At 40.1% G+C, this 17857-nt stretch overlaps 1 protein-coding gene across 1 annotated transcript in view; it reads right to left on the bottom strand.

Annotated features, from left to right (window-relative positions):
• LOC308478862 (serine/threonine-protein kinase TNNI3K) overlaps positions 1–17857 on the bottom strand; it is a 158133-nt gene that overhangs the window by 85368 nt on the left and 54908 nt on the right. Inside the window, exons 12-17 of the mRNA XM_081008981.1 lie at positions 16564–16650; positions 14053–14109; positions 12040–12132; positions 11888–11945; positions 11589–11783; positions 9330–9434 (exon numbers count right to left, since the gene is read on the bottom strand). Of these exons, the coding sequence (XP_080865107.1) occupies positions 9330–9434; positions 11589–11783; positions 11888–11945; positions 12040–12132; positions 14053–14109; positions 16564–16650 (595 nt within the window). The remainder of the gene's footprint in view (positions 1–9329; positions 9435–11588; positions 11784–11887; positions 11946–12039; positions 12133–14052; positions 14110–16563; positions 16651–17857) is intronic.

Here is a 17857-nt window from a genome sequence, read left to right as displayed (position 1 = left end):
GGCGTACACCTTCCGGGTCACATGGCCAGCATGGCCGGCAAACTAGAGCAGTGCACGGAAACACCGTTTACCTTCCTGCCGGAGCGGTACCTATTTATCTACTTGCACTTTGACGTGCTTTCGAACTGCTAGGTTGGCAGGAGCACAGACCAAGCAACGGGAGCTCACCCCATCACGGGGATTCAAACCGCCAACCTTCTGATCGGCAAGTCCTAGGCTCTGTGGTTTAACCCACAGCGCCACCCATGTCAGGGAAATAAAGGCTATTTATGAAAGATAGGAGTCTAAATGCTATTTACTGCCTATGAAAATATAATCCCAAGGTCCAGTTTGCCCTGAAAGATCTTTGTTATTGGCAGTGATTTAAAGCTGAGTTTGGAAGGATGGAATGAAAGTCAAACAGCAACGTATTTTAACTTGCCCAGGGTAGTGTGTCAATGTGAGCGTCTGTGAAATGCAATTGCACTGTGAGTGTTCTTGTGAACCATTATTTGTCATCTATTCAGAGTTAGAGGCAGGCCCATTTTAAACTACTATAAGACAGAGAAAATAAGGGGGGGGGGGGATTTGAGAAATGCCCACACTGTGAATAATGCTTTCCTTAACGTTCGGATAACACAAATGGAACCATGGTTGAGTGGAGCAATATACAACCTTCTTAAAAAATAAAGACTTTGAAGGGAAAGAAGAGGTTGGACAAATTTCAGCATAAACACTGAGTACTTCTGGAGAAAGGAATGAGTGACTGGAAGTGGGATTTGGAATGAACTTCTTGACCCCAATGACAGCATCACTGCTGCAGTAAGCCCCACTGCTTACTGTTGTAAGGAATCTGTCAGCTTTGTTGACTGGGGATTTTGTGCTCCTGTTTCCCCCACCAATCCTCATGTGTCACCCCTTTATTGTATATTACTCGATGCATAAGGAGCACCATACCTCACTGAAGTATTTCTCAGATTTCATCACAAATCTCCTCCCAGCACTCTATAAAGCTTGGTTCACCAACTGTTGTTTCAAGGTAGGTAGTCATGCAATCACACTCCTGTTGTTTAAGCAAGTTAGAATAAGTATAATTGTTTCTCTAAATCTGTTATTGTCACTGCAAGAATCATTTTTTTAAAAAATGACTGCAGATTTCAGGGCATAAAAGTGAAGGTCTAGACTCTGCAATACCACCACTTTGCAAAAACATGTTATTCTTTTCCTTGCTCTGGGTTTTGGCTTTGTAGTTCCTTTGGGGGACTGGGGGATTTCTTACAGCCAGACAATGCTACGTACTTCCATTTCCTTTCTCTAAGCTTTGTTATGGTGCATCTACCAACTGGATCAATGAAGGAACTCAGAAAGAGAAAGCAGGCAGCCAGAACAGTATATTGTAGCTGCCATGTGGCCATTATCAAAATCAGTAGCCCTGAGTCACTTATTTCTCTATCATCCAATAAAATTTGGAAATGCAAAATGAGTGATATGATGTTAGGCTGCAGGTTTCCCTGTCCCTTGCACTAGGTTCTGTTTATGAGCAGCAGGAAAACAGTCTGAGGACATCCTATCACGTGTTTTGTATTACTAAAGGAGGAGCCACAGGGCTGTTTTTTTCAATGATAGCCCTGTATTGGCTCATAAGATATAGACCTGGCTTTACAGACCTAGAATAATATACCCAGAGATGTATTCGGAAGTATTCTTGCAGTTAATAGGTAGACTTGCTTCTCTGGTTTTAAAATGACCTATATAAAAAAGTGGTATAAATCCAATCTTTTGCTACTGTTTTAACAACTTTCATTTAAATGAAGTGTACAAATGTTTAGAAATAAATTCACCCATGATAAGTAATCCTAGAAAGTACTTTTGAAATCAATTCCTGCAGTGGTGATAACAGATCCAGGATAAAAAATATATATAGTGCTCCAGGGCTTAGGATGAACTAGTTCAATTGAACAAAGTTCATTAAGTAGTGCAAAAATCTGTGAACTACACCTGAAATCAGATTCCATGATTGCTGCGTGAATGAACTTCATACAGAGATAAAACTTTGAATGATTTCTAGCTCGTCTTCATATTCATTCCCTCTTTCCACCCCACAACAGGAAGCCCAGACTCTTACTACAGTTCTCTCTCTCTCTTTTTCTTTAAAAAGTAAGTCAATCAGACATCTATGAAGAAAGTTAGAAAACAAAACACAGACACAATATTCTAAGGCTTATTGGGCAGATACAGAAGTGCTGCTGTTGCTATGAATGATTAGTCACTTATTCATGGCTTATAAACAATCAGAAAGAAGGAAAGCAAGGTATTTCCTGCATCTTCCTTGCTGAAGTAATTTGCTCTCTCAACAGGAGCAGCTTGCAGCAAAGCAAATGACACCTTGTGGGGCTGGCACAAATTAAACAGTTTAAGGTTTTTTTCTGGTAGGGAAATATAATTAAGGGAAAAGCTTCACTTGTTGATATTCTGTGTTCCAAATATGTTTAAAACATTTTTAAAAGCCAAATATTTCAGAAATATTTTCTTAAAGCTAAGAGGATTCTGGGAAGCAAAGCTGGGATTGCAGCGAGAGACTGTGAAAGTGATGCTACACTTTTCAGCCACATCATGACACTGTGGAGATCAAGGTACTTGAAGAGGTTTATTCATCACCTTACTATATAGTGTGTTCCAAGCATATGGAGTGTGAAAGGCGCAGCAAATTATAACATAAAAGAGTATGAATGTAGACACATCAATTCTCATATGGAATTTATCAAGAATGTTGTCTGAGCCAAGTAGATTTAGAGGGGAGAAAAAAGTATTTGAAAAGAAAGAAATGAACGAGTTGGCAACAGGATACATGATAAAGGGAAAGTGAAAGGAATATTGATGGTCTCTACAAAACAGCATAACATTACACATATTACAACTGAGGCTACAAGAAAGAACAGTCAAGTGGGGAACACCATTTTTTTATATATTTTATTTTTGCAGACAGATAAAATTTAAACTCTCCGAACCAGGACTTCCACAAATCAGTGCCTTCAAGATTTTCAACTTCACATAAAAGCAAACCCAGAGAATGATAAATTAAATCGTAAAAGTTTAATGGGCACATGAGATGTTGCCATGATTCTTTCCATTCCCAGTGAATCTGATTTCAGCTCTCCCATCTATTTTTCATCAAAATGTTTAAATGGTTTGAGTATGACAAGCAGAATTATTTTGAGATACCTGCACTCAGTTGTCAAGTGGAAATGTTAATCAAATAGAGGTACCCATAGGTCCTCCAGAATATTAAAGACTAAAAATAATCCAGGGTCAGCAACGTAAGGTCTGTGAAGCCATATCTTCAGATCATTAGAGCTTTTAGCTGGTGTCCCCATGTGGTAACTTTCTGGCAGGTTCCTGCTCCAGAAAGAAAGGGGTAGAGGAGAGGAAGACAGTTTATTCATTGTGAGAGGGTTTTTTAAAAGCATGTCTTACATAGCCTTTGCTTGATATAGATTTCTCCTTTGGGAATAACAGCAGGGTAAACTCAATGATTGTTTCCTTCTTTGGTTCTAGAATCATATGGCATGGTGTATCTCAAAGCACTCTTTCTGGTCAGATACACAGTGAGCAAAGGTATTATAATTGGATGCCCCAAGCAATACTTTGCTGGATTTTGCAGAGGCCAAGGCTCCATCAGGCCCAGAAACAGAACTTCCTTCTCAACTCCTAAACATGGTCAGCCTTCCTGAACCTACTTTGACGAGAGAACATTTGGAAACCTGCCTTGTCAATTTCCCCAAAGAAACAGAAGAGTTTGCTCTTTAAAGATATTCCTGTCAATCCAAGATATTTCACCTGCACTGCATGATTTGTCTATATCTGTCTGTCTGTCTATCGATCTGTCCATCTATCTGTCTATATTTACGTACACAGATATCAAGGGACAAAAGAATCTACCATAGCCAATAGAAGCAGAACAAATAAGAAAACTCTCCTGGACCATTGTTGTTTCAATGACACTTAAAGCTTGGGTGGGTAAGTGTGGGAGAAATGTAGCCCTTTAAGCCTCACATTCAGGAAATACAAGAGGGGGAAAAAAGCAGCAGAATCCAGACAAGGTTAACAAAGAGTTCATCAGATTCAGTACTAAATTGCCTGCTCTTAAGGCCATCTCCATCTCAAGACTGTGGCCAAGAATACCCTTTTCCATTATTTCTATGAAAACAGTAGAAAGAAGGGGGGGAATAGAAAAAGAAAAAAGAATTAGGAGACGCATGTAATCAATCTTGTCCTTTAGAAAATCCAGTAGTTCTTCAGGCCTGCCAGATACTCTGCCTTTCAGGGCAACAGACAGGCAATGCCTATTAAATGTGTTTTTCTTCTCCAAAGAAATGGGGTCAGGGAAAGATTCTTCTAACCTTACTATGCTATAGATTTAATGAAAGGCAACTGCTATTTTAAGGTTTCATGAGGGGAATATATATATATATATATATATAACAAAGACAAGTTGCGGACACCCATCCCCATTATCACAGAGCTTCCATTGACTCTTTTATCTATATCACCAAGCCAGCCCTTACAAACTTTCACTGATTGTTAGACCTATAAATGAGGCTTAGTCGCTGAGAAGGCTAGGTCCTGACACTCTCAGTGTTTATGAGTTAAAATAAGAGTGATATGCTGCAATGTCTGTCTTTTAGTTGAGGTGTTTTAATTATCCCAAATTCTTTTGACTAGCATACAGTTTTCTCAATAGTTGATACAGTGGTACCTCGCGGGTGGCGCTGGGGGTAAAACCTCAGCGCCTAGGACTGGCCGATCGCATGGTCGGCGGTTCGAATCCCCGCGGCGGGGTGAGCTCCCATCATTTGGTCCCAGCTCCTGCCCACCTAGCAGTTCGAAAGCACCCTTAAGTGCAAGTAGATAAATAGGTACCACTTTATAGCAGGAAGGTAAACGGTGTTTCCGTGTGCTGCTCTGGTGCCGGTTCGCCAGAGCAGCTTCGTCACGTGACCCGGAAGTGTCTGCGGACAGCGCTGGCTCCCGGCCTCTAGAGTGAGATGAGCGCACAACCCTAGAGTCTGTCAAGACTGGCCCGTACCTCGAGTTAAGAACTTTATTCGTTCCAGAGGTCCATTCTTAACCTGAAACTGTTCTTAACCTGAAGCACCACTTTAGCTAATGGGGCCTCCCACTGCCGCTGCGCCGCCAGAGCACGATTTCTGTTCTCATCCTGAAGCAAAGTTCTTAATCAGAGGTACTATTTCTGGGTTAGCAGAGTCTGTAACCTGAAGCGTATGTAACCCGAGGTACCACTGTAGTGATGAGCAGTATTCATTAGCTTTCATGTTTTAACAGTAGAATGACAAATTACACTGGAATTGGTTCTTACCTTGGGTGTAAGTATATAGAGCACTGTCAGGGACTGGCTGGACACTGAGGGGGGGGGCTGAATACTGATGAGTGGGCACTTGGAAAGTGGGAGGATATATACTGACTTAGAAGAATGGTCTGGGGGAGCCTTAAAAGCCAGGAGGTGAAAGTCAGAGAGGCTACAGGATTGGAGAGTGAAGAACAGGTGCTGGAGAAAGGAGACATAGGTCAGGCAAACTGCTTCTATAGGCAAAATATGCAAAGTGAATTTTTTTTGGCTGATAGTAAATGATGTAAAAGATCCCTGATTCCCACACCCCAAAGACTGAAAGAAAGACATGCACACACTGATTTTTGAGCATGGGTACTAAATATAAGAATACATGGATGGTGCTGTGGGTTGTGAATGTAACTCGGATGCTTAAAGAAGTAGGTTTAAACACAAAATGGGGGGCGGGGCTGCAAAAGGACTGTGTTTCCGGTGCCATGTTTACTGCATGATGCCTGTCATTTTAAATGTTCATGTGCCATTCAAAACTGTTGGCACCAGTTCATAATGAATCTACTTTTTTGCATCTGGACTCAAAAGGTAAAGTATGAATTAGCCCACTAATCAGGATATAAATACCTAAAGACAGGAAATGAGTGCAGTGGGAAATTAGAATGTATTTTGCATCTAGTTGGAGAAAAAACATTTTAAACAGTTTTAGGCAGGGCTTTTTTCCAGCCAGAACTTGCTGGAAGTCAGATCCAGCACCTTTCAGGTGGATGCCATTGCCAGAAATGTTGAACACCATCAGGCCTCCAAGACTTCTGGGAAACCAGAGAAGGTGCTTCTTGGGGAGAGAGGTATGTAGACAGATAGGCATCAGATATTCTTGTTTTTGTAACATATGTTCCTTCTTTCCAATGCCACCTTTTAAAATTAGTGTGTGAGGTGAGAACTGATTAGCAGGACACGTAGAAGTTTGATTTGCAACATGTTTACTCATAATTTCCTTCTAGACAAGAGAAATGGAGTTGGGAACATCAGGCTAGTGGTGCATTTTGCAGTTTGCCATTTTTCTGCACAAGAGTTGAAAGCTTCCAGTTTTTACACTTAACAAAATGTACAAATATAGCAATCAAATATAAATGTGGCTATGTTCAGTCTTATGTGGACAGCATCTCCCAGCATTTTACACAAGCAACACACACTTAACGCAATTCCTACTTCCACTGCTTGTCAGGTGCAGGAATCCTAGTCCTGAATTGTTCAGAAATGGTTATTCAAAAGCTTAATGACAGGCTTTCCACCTCATTTGATTAATGAACTGTAATTAGTACAAAAGGCAGTAGTTGGGAAAGCAGATTTGGGTCTCCTGACACTGATCCTGCTCCAGCTGTACCAGCCATTAGTCAAGTTTGAAGCTGAAGCTCACGTTTTCAGAAGGCTTACGTTAGCATCCCTGTAAGCACCGTGTGCTTATGTTATGCATCTATGTGTGCAAATCTTGACATTCATACGCTTAGATCAGAGAACCCTTGCAAATGTAGGAACCAATGCAGGAACCATGTTTGGGAACTAGAAATTCTGAACCTGCCTAAAAACAATATTCGGCTGAATTGTAAAATCACTGTCTCTTAAAACGTTTGTTTGTTTGTTTGTTTGTTGCCTCACCTTTTCCTCTAAGGAGCCCCAGGTGATGTACATGGTTCTTCTCTCCCTTCCTTCATTTAATTCTCACAATAATCCTGTGAGATTAGGCTGAGAGGCAGTGACTGGCCCAAGGTCACCCTGTGAGATTCATGGTCAAGTGTGGATTTGTACTGCCCAGGTCTCCCAGGTCCTAGTCTGGCACTTTAACCACTATACCACCCTGACTTTAATTTTGTCAGCAAAGGATTACCGTATTTTTTGCACCATAACACTCACTTTTTTCCTCCTAAAAAGTAAGGGGAAATGTCTGTGCGTGTTATGGAGGGAATGCCTATGGGTGGCATGCCTACGGATTTTCCTCCTCTAAAAACTATGTGCATGTTATGGTCGGGTGCGTGTTATAGAGCGAAAAATACGGTACTTATATCATTATCATCAGCATATATTTAGCACTTGCGCAGCACATGCATGTATTCTCGCTACATAGTGAGAAGTAATTCTCGCTATGTTCAATGGCTTACATTTCAAGAAAAGCATATTTTCTTATGCGTACTAACTGTGCAAAGCGTGCTACCCTTTTTATTCCATTTGTTCAGCTGATTCTAAAGAAATTACTGCAAGAACAGTATTTCAGAGCAGTGGTATTTCTTAAAGCAAAAAAAAAGTTTGGATTTGTTTTTAAGAAAGCCTGTAGAAATCATATCCTCAGAATACAAGAAACAAAACCAAAGTTTCCTTGAAAACAATACCTTTTGGTTTTATTTCAGTAAATGTCTATAATGAAATCAAATAACCCAAGCAGGTTGAGGGCTGTTCTAATGATGATCACCTGCACTCCCACTGAGTTAATAAATCAGGATGAATTAATTACTTCCAAAATTATCTCAAGCATGACAGACAGTTGATGTCTTTCAAATTAGGTATTAATTATTACAATGAAACTCATGGAAAAAATAAAAAATAAACACCCGTAAGTGGCTTTAAGATCTGTGAAGACTAGGTAACATACTTACAGTCAGTGGGCTACCATATCTCCCCATTACAATGGTCAGAGCCAGCTCAGACTCTTCCAATAGCTTAGGATGGTTGACACTTACAGGAATCTGTAAAGTTGCTTAGCAGCAAACAGATTGCCTCCACACCTCTCCCCAAAACAATAAGGAGTTTGGACAGGTTTTAGGAAGCTTTAAAGGACAGCTGATGATTATAGATGATTACAGTGGTACCTCAGGTTAAGTACTTAATTCGTTCTGGAGGTCCGTTCTTAAGCTGAAACTGTTCTTAACCTGAAGCACCACTTTAGCTAATGGGCCCTCCTGCTGCTGCCACGCCGCCGGAGCATGATTTCTGTTCTCATCCTGAAGCAAAATTCTTAACCCGAGGTACTATTTCTGGGTTAGCGGAGTCTGTAACTTGAAGCGTATGTAACCTGAAGCATATGTAACCCGAGGTACCACTGTATATGATTTATAGAAAGTTGGGACTTTCCTTTGCTCTACAGTGAGGGTAGAGAACTGGGTCTGGCTGGCATGTCAAGTTCTTATCTTCCCCATCACCCCATGTGCCCATTTTGACAGGTTGCCCTCCTGTCAATCACAGATAGCAAATGGAAACCTGCCTGTCAACCACAATGGCATCAGCTGACCCATTTTTGCCTGCATGGTTTGAAACCAAACTTCCAGCCTCTCTGCTTCTCACCTTCTAACAGGTTAGCATTGACACTGCCATTCAAGGCTGAGCTTGTTCTGGCCTGCTTCTATTCCCATGTACATATTTTCTCTCTCTTCTTTTTCAGTCACATGCATTGAGAGATTGGGTAATGTACTATTAAATTACTTTCTGCCCCACTGGTAATTTCACTGAAGGAAGGGTGCTTCTCCTGCCTCAGGACTCCCCCATGAGCTTTCTTATTCAGAGGTCCTGGCTGTGAGAATTGACACTCCTAACAGCCAGATGCAGAGTCTCTCATTTTGGAACCATTGCTTCAAGAAGGCATCCTCAGAAGTGAAATGTGCTCATTACTTGAAGCCAGTGTCATGGTCCTCATTTTCCCTTAAGGTGAAGCTTTGCATTGTGGATGGCAAATTGTGACTGTTATTTTTCTGGACATTTACAGAATGTGCAGTTTCATTTCAGCTTCAAATCTGATTAATCCACTACCCAGTTGTTTGAAAATGGACTAGACAGATGCTCTGAAGAGGCAATATGGGTTCAGTTCTGAAAATACTTCAATCTTCAGTTCAGCGATCTCATTTCAGCCATTCGCAATTGTAGAACAGGTGCCTTCCTGCATTTATTTTGGAACAATATGAAGAGCAATATATCGAGAGGCAAAAGAAAGAAAGAACTGTACCTGTTCAAGTCACGATGTATAATTGGTTGGGTGAGATTGTGAAGGTACTCCATACCTTTGGCAACATCTACTGCAATGATTAATTTTGACTGCAAGTCAAGATTCCTGCGAGGCAAGGGTAAAAAAATAATAATATCGTAGCATTAGTCAAAATAGAGAGAGGTGAGAAGAATTTTCCAAACTTCCTGATTATTTACACAATCCTGATTGTTGAAATCAAGTTCTCTCAAAGTAGTTTAAATTAAGAACTTATCTCAAGATGTAATTTGGAAATTGCTGAATTAAAACTTGATTAGTCATTAATTGGCCTGCTGTTTCCCACTTCCTCTACTTCTGAAGAGAAGGTCTTTCACTTAGAGAAAGAGGGAGTGCAGCTGACCTTGGCCTACACCCTTATATACAGTATGCACTGGGGTAACTCCCTATGCCCTCATTGATAGGATTATGTCTCTGTTTGTTTATTTAAGGTATGTACTGTACAGTAGTTCATAAACAATAAAAATAAATCCCAGAGCAGTTTGCACAATATAACACTGAAAAACAAATTTTAAAAACCACCAAGGAGACAACTACAATTAAGACCCAACATATAAACCAACCTATCGAAAACCCAGTACAGCAGCAAAAAGAAACTAAGCACACAACCATATGACTGAGGAAAACCAAGCAGCCACTTTGGCTAAAGATCTTGCCGAGACACTAAAGCCAGGGAAAACAGGCATTGGAGGAACATATGCCTTACTAATCTTTGTGGAAGCATAAATTGGCAGATTTGCTGCTAATAAAACTGAGAGGGGCAATGCTGTGAAGCATGCCCATCCCCTATGCACCAGAGGCAAGATTTAATGAGCTCTGCCAGCAGAAGCCTTCCAGTAGTACAATGGGGCTTTCATCCCATCTCTTCCTCCACACACACCCCAAACTGGCATGGGGGGAGAGGGTGTCAGAAGAACTCCCAGATCAGCACACAGGGGAAGGAGAGAGCAGAAATGCTTGTGCTCTTCTTAGTGCTATGTTAGTGCTTCTTAGTGCTATGTTGAATTTCCCCCTGAGTTGCCAAATCCTCTTCCTGTGCACCAGCCTCCTGTAAATTCACCCTTATAATCCAAATCATAAGTATAAAGGAAGAGGGAAAAAAATCAAAGGTGTTTGCATAATCAATAGACTCGTGCATGCCATATTCTACATGAAAAGGTTGTTGTTGGGTTTTTTTGTTTGGTTTTGAGAGGGCAAAATGCATCAGCTTAGGTTCTCTCACTGAACATTCTCTTAAGGCGCCCCTTGAACCTGGCATTTGACAGCTGAGTTGTACAGGCAACTCCTTGTTTACATGGAGGGTTGCATTCTGGGTCACTGTGTGTGTCAGTGGTCATGCAAAAACTCATTCCGCCCATGCCCCCTTCCAGGGCCAAAAGCACCGTATGTGCCAGCATTTGCCATAGCTGTCAACTTTTCCCTTTTCTTGTGAAGAATCCTATTCGGAATAAGGGAATTTCCCTTAAAAAAAGGAAAACGTTGACAGCTATGGCAGTTGCAGGTCAGTTGGACGCGCACAAAATGGTCACTGCCTATATATTGTTAGGGCCCACTGCATTTCTGTGATTGTAAGCCTAAAATTGTTTTTAAATTTGTGTTCTAATTCACTCTGGGGCCTTAGAGAGAAGGGCAAATTAATCATCATCTAGTTTATTGTAGTACTACAACTGCTACAACTGAGGAATCCCAAATAATATTAGTCCTGTTGCTCTTTCTGGCAAGGATCAAAAAACCCAGATTTTGCTCAACCATTATTCAAATTGTGGGAACAGAGAAACAATCAAACCATGAGAGGAACTGATTATTTACATGTGCCCCCTTTCTGAAAACTCTTCTTCGTCTTCCACTACAAACTCAAGAGTCCTTATGTGCTAATTAGCTTGCCCATATTTCATAGAAAAACTGCCTAAATCACAAACCATGTCTACAAAAATGCATGTGTTGTGGGACAAGGTGAATAAAAATGCATATATTTGTGAAAACATGCCAAAAAATGCATGAAGTTATGGAAAATTGCAAAAAATGTGCACTGTTAGTCAAAATTGCATACAACTTTTTTTTTAATTAAAAAAAACCACACATACTAAAATGCTGGTGAATTTTGCTGCAGAATTGAAAAAAAAGAAATGGTACATTGCTGTTGAAATCTGGAGAACTGAATAGAAGTTGTGAAAAATGAGGAACTGAAAGACATGGAAACTGACCGATGTAAGCCAGTTTTACCTTTTTTGTTCGTGCAGCAGGGAGAAGAGGGATCCTCCAGATATGTATTGTGTAACGATTGCAAACTGGCTTGGATCATCCAGGCAAGCACCAACAAACTGGATGACACAGGGGTGATTGAGTCGGCACAGGATGGAAACTTCTCGGCAAAACATGTCAACATCTGATTTGGAGCAGTAGGTGTTGGCTCGGTATCTGGTTAGCAGCATCAGAAAATATATATATAGATTAAAAGAATGCCATTTAAAAAACATTCTTAACTAAGTAAAGTAACCAACTAAAACTCCACTAAAGCTTACCGTTTGATTGCCACTATTTTATTTCTGCATCTTCCCTTATATACTTTTCCAAACGATCCTACAAGGAATGAGATTAAATAAAAACACAGCAACATGGGAGGGGGGCGGAATTCATTCTCTAAAATGGAACCTTATTTTCTACTTCCTTTTACCTGAACCAATAATTTCATGGAACTCGATTTCTGAGAGCTGGAGGTGAAAATGGGATGGCAAACCAGCGCGGAGAAGAAGAACATCTGCTTTTTCTGCCAAAGGAAAACAGTCCATTTGTAAAAATGCAGTGAATATATATTTTAAGTACTGAATTTAACAAAAAATAAAAATAAGCAACACATCGATAGCATAGTTTCCCACTATGAATGGCTTGACTGGTATTTCGGTTCCTTTTTGTTTCAATATCCTACAATAAGCCCCCAATAATAAATACAGATTTGCAACATTCTGACTGCCTTAGAGCTTTTTTTTTGGCTTTAGAAGCTTATCACTAAAGAACACTGTTCCATATGCATATTCTATCTGGATCATGTAATGGTTGCAGAAAATCCTTTATACAAGGAATTAGTTCCTTCTCCTGTCTCTCTGTCTCTCTAACAGTAGCTAGCGAGGCTGTGTTTTTACTGCCATTCCAATACACTGTTCAATGACTCTGCGAATTGGATTTGATACACAACTGAATTTTCAGGCTAACTTGTTGATCCACGTGCTTCGCTGTAACAGGTTTATCAAAACATTTCTCAACAGAACATTTGAATATGCCTTTTGATTACATGAGTAGGATATAAACTTTTTGATGCACCCAAAGCTGATAATGCGGGAAGGAAATTCTAAAGGTAGTGTGTCAAAAGAACCATCAAGAAGCAACTGACTTATGCCTCAAACATATGATTAATTTTTTGTAAAAGATTTTATTTCAAATGCAGGTAGTGAAATCTGATAGTGCTCACATTTATATTCTTATCATCAGTTTTAATGTTTAGTAAGAAAAAACAAAACAAGCTATCCTTGTAGTACCTTAGATGCCATTTCTTAGAACATCACAATTCAATTTGTGTAGGACATATGAAATACTACAATAATTTTAATTACAGAAATATATTTCTGACTGGTGTAAAAAGAGCCAGTTCCACAATTATGACACTTACCAAATTAAACTAAGGCTGCAATCCTATGTACACTTATCTTTGAAGCAAGCCCATTAAACACAGTAGGACTTACATCTGAGTAGGCTTCCATAAGACTGGACAGCCTTGACAATTATCCAGCAGTTGTTTTAAGTGACAGTTCCCAACTCACACATACTGAAATTTCTAAACAAAAGACCCTAGTAAAGTCAAAGTTTACTATACCCCCCTTTTGGACAAAAGATGCCAAGCAAGGTCTTTTAACATGAAGGTAAGAATTGCTACTGGCTTTGACCACTGTACATGCCCACTTGCACTGTTCCAAATGCTGATGTGCCTTGTTTATACTTCCCTGTCTATTGTTGAGACTAGGTCAGGACCTAAACCAAAGATGGATCTAGGGAGCACAACTGGGTGTGGAACTTCTGGGGCCCCTGCAGTGGGCACCACAACTACAACATCTAATGGAAGGTGAGAGGTGGGGAGGGGCATCAGATTTTGACATCACACAGGGCACCACTGAGAAGCCAAGGTACGCCACTGCCTAAATCAGTGGTGGCCAAACTTGGCCCTCCAGCTGTTTGGGGACTGCAATTCCCATCATCCCTGACCACTGGTCCTGTTAGCTAGGGATGATGGGAGTTGTAGTCCAAAAACAGCTGGAGGGCCAACTTTGGCCACCACTGGCCTAAATGAAGGAGGGAAAGTGCAGCCAATTCTGAACATTGCCATGTGTGTATTGTTTGGAGTTGCCAGCTTTTACACCTGTGATGTAACAGTTTCCTGGCAGGCAGAAATCTGGCAGGTATAACTTTTCCAGGTATGGAGATGAAGTGATAGAAACAGCATTGCCTGTCATTTTTTTCCCATGTCAGGCCAGCTATCAAAAGTATGGGAGGCAAACTGAGTGGAGACACAGACACAGGTAAGATAGGCATGCCCAGCAGTTGTGCCACAAGCGGAACTGTTCTCATGGATGCCCAGAATAGACAAATCTAGGAAAACACCTTTGCTATAAAAGATTCAATTTGACATTAAAAATACCTTTCGTCATGCTTTTAATCTTCCCTAGAGGAGACGGAACTGACACATAGGATCCATCTGAAATAAAAAGAAAATGTAGGCTTACAGATTTTCAAAAATAATGTATCACTTAATATACTCTCTCTGTGTGTGAAGCACCTAAGAAGTCTCATTCTAGGTTATTATAAACCTGTCTTTTGAAAAGCAGGGCTGGTGTTGTAGGTGATATAGTTTTGATCTAGCTTTATTAACATGGGCATGGAAATTCCATGTTGTTCCATCAAGGCTAAGGAAATGTCATAGACTCATTAATACCTAAGCTTTAGACTGCATGAATATTTTCTAAGCTGGTTTAAATGTATACACTGGACTGATTGATTGATTGATTTATACCCTGCCCATCTGGCTGGGCTTCCCCAGCCACTCTGGGCGGCGTCCAACAAAATATTAAAATACAGTAATGCATCAAATATTAAAAGCTTCTCTAAACAGGGCTGCCTTCAGATGTTTTCTAAAAGTCTGGTAATTGTTCTTCTCTTTGACATCTGGTGGGAGGGTGTTCCACAGGTCGGGTGCCACTACTGAGAAGGCCCTCTGCCTGGTTCCCTGTAACTTTGCTTCTCGCAGTGAGGGAACCTCCAGAAGGCCCCCGGTGCTGGACCTCAGTGTCCGGGTAGAACAATGGGGGTGGAGAAGTTAAAAAAGTAAGGGCTTACTGTATATTTCAGTCTGTACTTTGAAAATCTTGGAACTGTGGTCCATGGTGCAATAGCATGGACCTGAGAGACAGAAAGATTATGTTGCATCCCCTCCTGTTTTGTGGTAGTGCTGGTTATTGTTTCAGCTCTGCTTTTAACAGAAGTTCTCAATAATATTTTAGAACTGTATCGTAGGATTGCATGTACCCTGCCCTGGGACACTGTAATGAAGGGCAGAATATGAATTAAAATAATAAACAAACAAACATGCGGGGATTCAGCCATCAATGGAATGAAAAATCTTGGATATGGATGTACCATTTCCATTCTAGGAGAGAAGGGATGTAGTATTCAAAGAGATTTGGGAGATGCAGGGAAGCAAGATTCATAGCTCTTCCTTTAGATATACACAATACTAAACAAGGGAAAGGAGCATTTTAAGACTTTTTGTGGTGGCTATTTTTAAAATCAGAATAACCAGAGATAAAGCCTGAGGGGGAAATCACATGTGATTGGAAGCACAGGCGGAAGGGAAGTCCATCCACTCTCCTCAAATTACTTGGCTATCTTGGAAATCAGTAAAAATAAAAATAAAAATAAAATGTCCACTGATTTCTCCAGAACTAGGCTGTCATCCAATTCTGTGACTATTATACATTAACTTTGCAAAATCCATCTTCTGCCTTCAGTAAAACAGTGGGGTTTCTTTTTGCTTATACTAGGGTGTTTCCTGAGCACAAGCTGAATAGTTGGTCAGAAAAGAATTATTAATCCTTGGAATTATGAACTAAAGGCATTTGACCCAGGGGTGAGAAGAAGTGAAGTTTTCGGATGAATATATGCATTTATTTTTATTTGAGGTATAAATATTGATTTCAATACAGCTAACTTCAAATAAAAGTTTTAGGACGGGAGTCATAATGCACAAGTAATCAAAGTGACATCAAAGGAAAGCAAACAACACAAAGAGAATGGTTGAACAACAAATCAAACATGTAGGAAGGGATCTTTCTCACTTTATTGCATGCAACATGGAATGACAGCTTTTTTTAAGATAAAGAGGAGTTCTAAAAAGAAATAAAAATGGAAAGCATATAAAAAAATAAAGACATGGGCCAATGCAATCAAATGTGCTATTCTGCCTAAACGATAACCTACAAGCCATTGCCATTATGAAATTTTGAGTGGAAGGAAGGGCTCAGCATCAAACTGACTTTCTACGTCCTTGACCCAAACAGAAGCACATGCAGATACCTGCTGGTTTAACCAAATATTTTGCAAATGTACAAAGAGGGGAGTGACTCTGCAATTAATAGTCTAGCTTTTGGGGCATCTTAGGTATAGGGGGTGATGCTTGTTTCTGGAAATCTTCTCTTTCCTTCTAATTTCTGCTCTCTGGGTGTCAGAAAGAACCATTATTCCTGGGCATGGCAGGAAGTAGACCATATCTAATTCCTTCAACCTCCAGCCCATAGCCTTCTGTAAAGTTTGCATCCCCTCCTGCTCTCTCTCTCTTGCCCTCTAACCTGGGGGTTTCTTCTAGCCTTCTCCTCTCTCCTCTCTACTGGCCAAACCTGCCTAAGGATCGATTTCACCCATCTCTCTCAGTCTTCTGCCCAACCTGCTTCCCAGTTTGGTCCCTAAGAGGCTGATCAGGTTCTACAGTGGACAACTGCCTCTGCTATCTCTAGTCTGGCTCCAGGCTGTTAATTCTTTGTACTCTTATGGGCTTCTTCATGCAAACTAGTCTCTTGCCTATCTACTTCATTGAAAAGAAATCTATTAGATTGCATTCTTAGCAGTGCAAAATGAAAAAAACTTGTGAATACTATACCTCCCCCAGGTTGGGAGTATTCGTTACAAGGGGATTCATCCTGAGGTCTTTTGTAGTGTTTCAGCAGTGTGACAATGGCATCATGTCCTGGAAGATACCATTTGAAATAATAAGCAAATAAAAACAAAAACCAATAAACATAACTGGATGAGTGTGTGCACCATGACAGTAATAACTTAGTCATAACAATTTAAACTCTAAAAAACACATACCCACCAACACAATATAATCTGTCCTCAGCTTTTGTCGGTATTCAATTTACTTTAATGTAAACAAATAAAAGAATAAAATATGAATCACAGCAATCTTGAAATGCTATCTTCTTGAAAAAAACAGACGATGCCAACTAACAATTCAAACCTGAAAACACTGATGTCTAATAAATGAAACATGATAATAGTTAAAATTATAATTACTATTTTATTCCCCCACTTCACCCTAAAGTCTCAGGGTAGGTTAAAGGATGCTGAATCTACATCCACCCGTAAAAGCCTCTCTTCTAGCAAATGGCATCATATTATTATATGGATTTTATATTTATAGAAAATATAAAATATTTTATATTTATATATATATCATATTTCTATAGATGTACTATAGAAATTGCTCTCTGAAGTAGGGTTGTTTATGACTCCAGAATGGACCGAGGTTTAAGCAGGTTCATGCACATTTTAATGTAGAAACATACCCTGGCTCAGCAACAGATGAGCACAAAGGAAAGAGCTTCTGAGAATCGACAGTTTTCTAGTTGAGTTTGGAGGACAAAGAGAAGCAGAACATGAATCTGAGCTGTTGCCAGGGCAGATCTGTGAAATGTGTAACGCACGGTACAGCAAAGCAGAAACCACAGAGATATGCAGTTTCTTTGAAGAATTTCTGCAGGAAATCAAGGAGAGCTATCTATCTTTAAAGGAGGTTTATGCCCCTTGCTGCCCATCACAGTAGAACCAGAGTTTGCTTCCACATAAAATCAATAGTAGTCCCTGACTTCCTAATGGACTTCATGGATAACTGCATTCTAATGATGTCTGCGATACCTTGTTCGGTGATAAGGGCTTGGGGGGAATTTAACCCTAAATCCTTGTCTATACTTGAAGGCAGAAGATGCCTTTTCTGAACTAGGATATACAATGATGGATTTCTTATTTTATTGGAATGGAGGATGGTTTGAATTTAATTTGCCTGGAATTAAGGCTTTGGTTAGTATTTCTGAAAGCATAAATCCTATACTTGGAATGCCTCTCAGCTTCAGATGCTGACACATAAAGACAGGCTTTGTCCGTGTGCCTGGACT

This window comes from Podarcis pityusensis, assembly GCF_964106645.2.
Source record: "Podarcis pityusensis genome assembly, chromosome: 6".
Taxonomy (NCBI): Eukaryota; Metazoa; Chordata; class Lepidosauria; order Squamata; family Lacertidae; genus Podarcis; species Podarcis pityusensis.
This window is presented reverse-complemented; position numbering and strand designations above follow the sequence as displayed.